The 3,640-nt window shown below is 35.3% G+C and overlaps 1 protein-coding gene across 1 annotated transcript in view; it reads right to left on the reverse strand.

The window, feature by feature from the left end:
- Positions 1-1,756, reverse strand: part of LOC117173692 — a 148,095-nt gene extending 146,339 nt beyond the window's left edge. Inside the window, exons 1-2 of the mRNA XM_033362334.1 lie at positions 1,728-1,756; positions 1,188-1,646 (exon numbers count right to left, since the gene is read on the reverse strand). Coding sequence (XP_033218225.1) covers positions 1,188-1,191 — 4 coding nt within the window. The 5' untranslated portion in view covers positions 1,192-1,646; positions 1,728-1,756. The remainder of the gene's footprint in view (positions 1-1,187; positions 1,647-1,727) is intronic.
- Between the last annotated feature and the right edge of the window lie 1,884 nt (positions 1,757-3,640).

Raw genomic sequence — 3,640 nt, forward strand, 5'->3', positions numbered from 1 at the left:
GCGCATCTAATACGTTCACGTTATACTCTTCATCGTTCACTGTCTTCATCGAAGAACGGCTCTAATTACAGTCTATACAGTCTATATCATGCTGCAGATAGGGCCTAAGAGAAACTTAGACTCCCATTTAATTCCAGCAACAGTACACATGGCTCAGAATCACTAACACCTTTGGTACTCAAAAATTTTATACAAGAAGCAGAACATTCGCTTCTACTAAGGGAACACGCTGATAAGCCCCTTCATGGTTGATTCTGTGGCATTATACTTAGAGAAGAGCTATCGATGGATCTCTCTAACATGTTTCTCAAATCTGCTGGATTGAGATCCAAGACAGAGGGATTTTTTTACTTGTCAAGATGGAGTTATAGACACCTTAGCTTAATGCAAGCAAGAGTCAGAAACACTTGGACATGTTCCCAGTGGATGCTCAAAGTATGTACGCTACGGGTACATAGAGAGAAACCAATGCGACTCTAAAAGTGTTACATTACCGTCTTCGGCATTTCTATCATGTTGACATAATACCCATCTTGCCATACATCCAGGGGGAACTATAATCCATTGTTGAGAATTTTTCAGTGTAAGATCTACTGGAATTTCTCATTTTCCACCACTTACCGTATCAGTACTACAAAGCCTGATATTGTCCTCCAAGATGTTAAAACCAAGATAAGGGGGCTTCCATAAACCACGTAGCCCAATTTTTGCTACTTTTTGATTCCCCCTCCCCCCTTGTGGTCCACTGTGGAATTATCATTGACCCCCCCCCCCACCGCCCCTAGGGTGCTACGTGGTTTTTTTTATTTCTTGTAAAACGTAAATAAAACAACAAATTATAAGTGGTAGCAACCACGAAAGTAGTTCCGGCCAGAATTGTCTTGCCTCCAGTCGTTAACTAATGTAATCAAACAAAAAAACTTGGGGAAGGGGCACTCGGTTCAGTTCGCAAGCATCAAATTTAGAACTCCGCACGCCTTTTCAAAAAACGAGTAAACTATGCGTTTTATTATTATTTTTTACACCTGAATATAAGACCACGTGGATCGGATGCGTAACACTCCCTCCCCCCATGTGGACCAGCGTGGCCTTTTTTGGGACCCCTCTCATTCCCCCTAAAGCAACCACGTGGTTTATGGAAGGCCTCTAATTTACGTGAAGCTTCCCACGAAATTGTAAAGACTTACCCATTAGTCCTGAGAATTCGTTTGGTCCACTAGTTTTACCATCAAGTTTTGTGAACACGTGTTTAAGTGGTAGCTCGTTGCCGTGAAGCTAACAAATAAACCATTGCAATATTCTTCCTAGGGTCACTTCTAGCCTTCGAATGATGCCGGAATGCTTGCCTGTATTCGTAGGACAACCATCACATGCCACACACTCTCCACTTGAGAGATCAATTTTTTTCAGCCAAAAATTGGAACATAGCATTTGAAACACTTTCAGCTGATGTATATTTCGATGATAAATGTCTCAAATACGAACTTCCAGGCTTCTGAATAAGAGAAATGTGCTCGTGTCCTTCCATTATGTTATGTGATCGTCCGCCATTCATTTCTTCCAATTGTTTTGTCAAATCCATTTTTCCATCAAAGTAAAGAACTTCAATTCCTGAAGCTAATGAAACTTGATCTTTCTGCAGTTTTCTACAAGTTGTTTTTCATGTTTGAGATATTTTACTATTGTTAAAAAACCAATCCTGCTACTTCAAAAACATATTTACTTACGTCATATACGATAGGGGACGCCAATACTGCAGCAGATCTATCTCCTATGTCATATCTATTGCAAAGTTGAGAAAATATTGGAGACTTTATTCTTCTTTTCCCAGTTGGTAATTGGCTGTGAGTGGGGACTAATTCTTCCATATTATTATCGTCTTCTTCTTCATCCTCAGTCGAATTCTCGCATTCTGAAACTTCACTTATATTCTCTATAATACTGGAAGGTGTAGAATCAAATGTAAATTTCATCGTCGTACAAGATTGCTGATCTATAAGAATTGTTCTGATACATTCAGAAATTTGGTCTATACAAAGGTAATCATCTTTCTTTGTTCACAAGTTTACCATATGTGTAAAATTACTTTTAAACATACATCGACAAAATTGTTAATTTCAACGGTATGATTTTCGATAATTGTCAGTCAGAACTAATGAAGATTTGCAAAAAACACAAATATTCTTTATAAAATGTATTTAATTTTGATTAACAATTTGTTTAAACGAATTCAACAGTATATCGTCGTACAGTCAGCAGTAGTTCCCGCCGGCTATACTCAGCCGGACAGCGGTGTCTGACTGTCCCGCTGTGGGACCACTAACTTGTATGCCGAGTACCCAGTGGTACCGCCCGATCATAGTCAGACTCACATTCTTGCTGGTACCGACGATCGACAGCGGGCCGACAGATAGTCCAGGCATTGGTAAAATGCCATAGAGTAAAATGTCCAACAGAAAAAAAGAAAGAAAACAAAATTCTGAACAAATTTTGTTTTAAAAAAATCCGCTAACTTCTATTGGTTCCGAGTTATGATACATTGAAAAGTCCCTATTTTTTTATTTTCAGCGAAAAATCACTAAGTTTCAAAAAACACTGTGTATCTTTGCAAATAATTACTGCACGGAAAAGTGTTCCACAGGTGAGTGAAACTAGACTCAATTTGTGATAGGCCATGAGTTATGAACCCTTAAATAGAGTCTACAAAAATATGCATATATCTAAAAAAAAGTCTTTTAGACCTACTATTTTGAAAAAAAATGTCCTAGCCCAAATAGGTCTCGAGGTATGACCTTGGAAAGTGAACTCTTTATGCGCAGAGGCACCTGAGCGTACCATAAAGTAGAACTACGGTCATATTTCGGAATTTTTGTCACAAATAAGTGTATATGATTCGTTTATCATTTATAATATGTCTTTTGACATTAAGAAATAAATAATTGTTTATAAAAAAAGCTTGCTATCACTACTTATGTTTACTTTTGGGCCATTTTTTAGCATTTTTGTGGCAAAAAAGTCACCGTAATTGATTAAAAATATGTAATATGTTTTTTATCCATAAGCAAATATTTTTATTCATAATTGTTTATAACAAAACATTGCTATAACCACTGTTAAGTACTTTTTAACTACTTTTGTCGCAAAAAAGTACTCATCATTGATTAAAAACGTGATATATATTTTTTATCGATAAACAAATCGTTTTTTTAATAATGGTTTATAACCATTTTTTCTGAGACATACTTTTTCTGCATTCAATTTTATACTTTTCTCTAAAACACTTGTAATTCTCAGTGATTTCCGTAAATGGTACATAATATACTGTGACCATTTTTTGGCATTTAAAATAATTAACAAAATCATTACTTGAAATCAAACGCGCCAAAAAAGTAAGACAAGATTTTATAATAAATAATTATTGAAAAAGTATTTGTTTATCAATAAAAAATATATATCACATTTTTCGACAATGATTGTACTTTTTGCCATAAAATTAGTCAAAAAGTACTCAAAAGTGGTTATAGTAATATTTTATTATAAACAATTATGATTAAAAATATTTTCTTATGGATAAAAAACATATTAAACATTTTTAATCCATTACGGTGACTTTTTTGCCACAAAAATGCTAAAAAATAGC

This window comes from Belonocnema kinseyi, chromosome 5 (genome assembly GCF_010883055.1).
Source record: "Belonocnema kinseyi isolate 2016_QV_RU_SX_M_011 chromosome 5, B_treatae_v1, whole genome shotgun sequence".
Taxonomy (NCBI): domain Eukaryota; kingdom Metazoa; phylum Arthropoda; class Insecta; order Hymenoptera; family Cynipidae; genus Belonocnema; species Belonocnema kinseyi.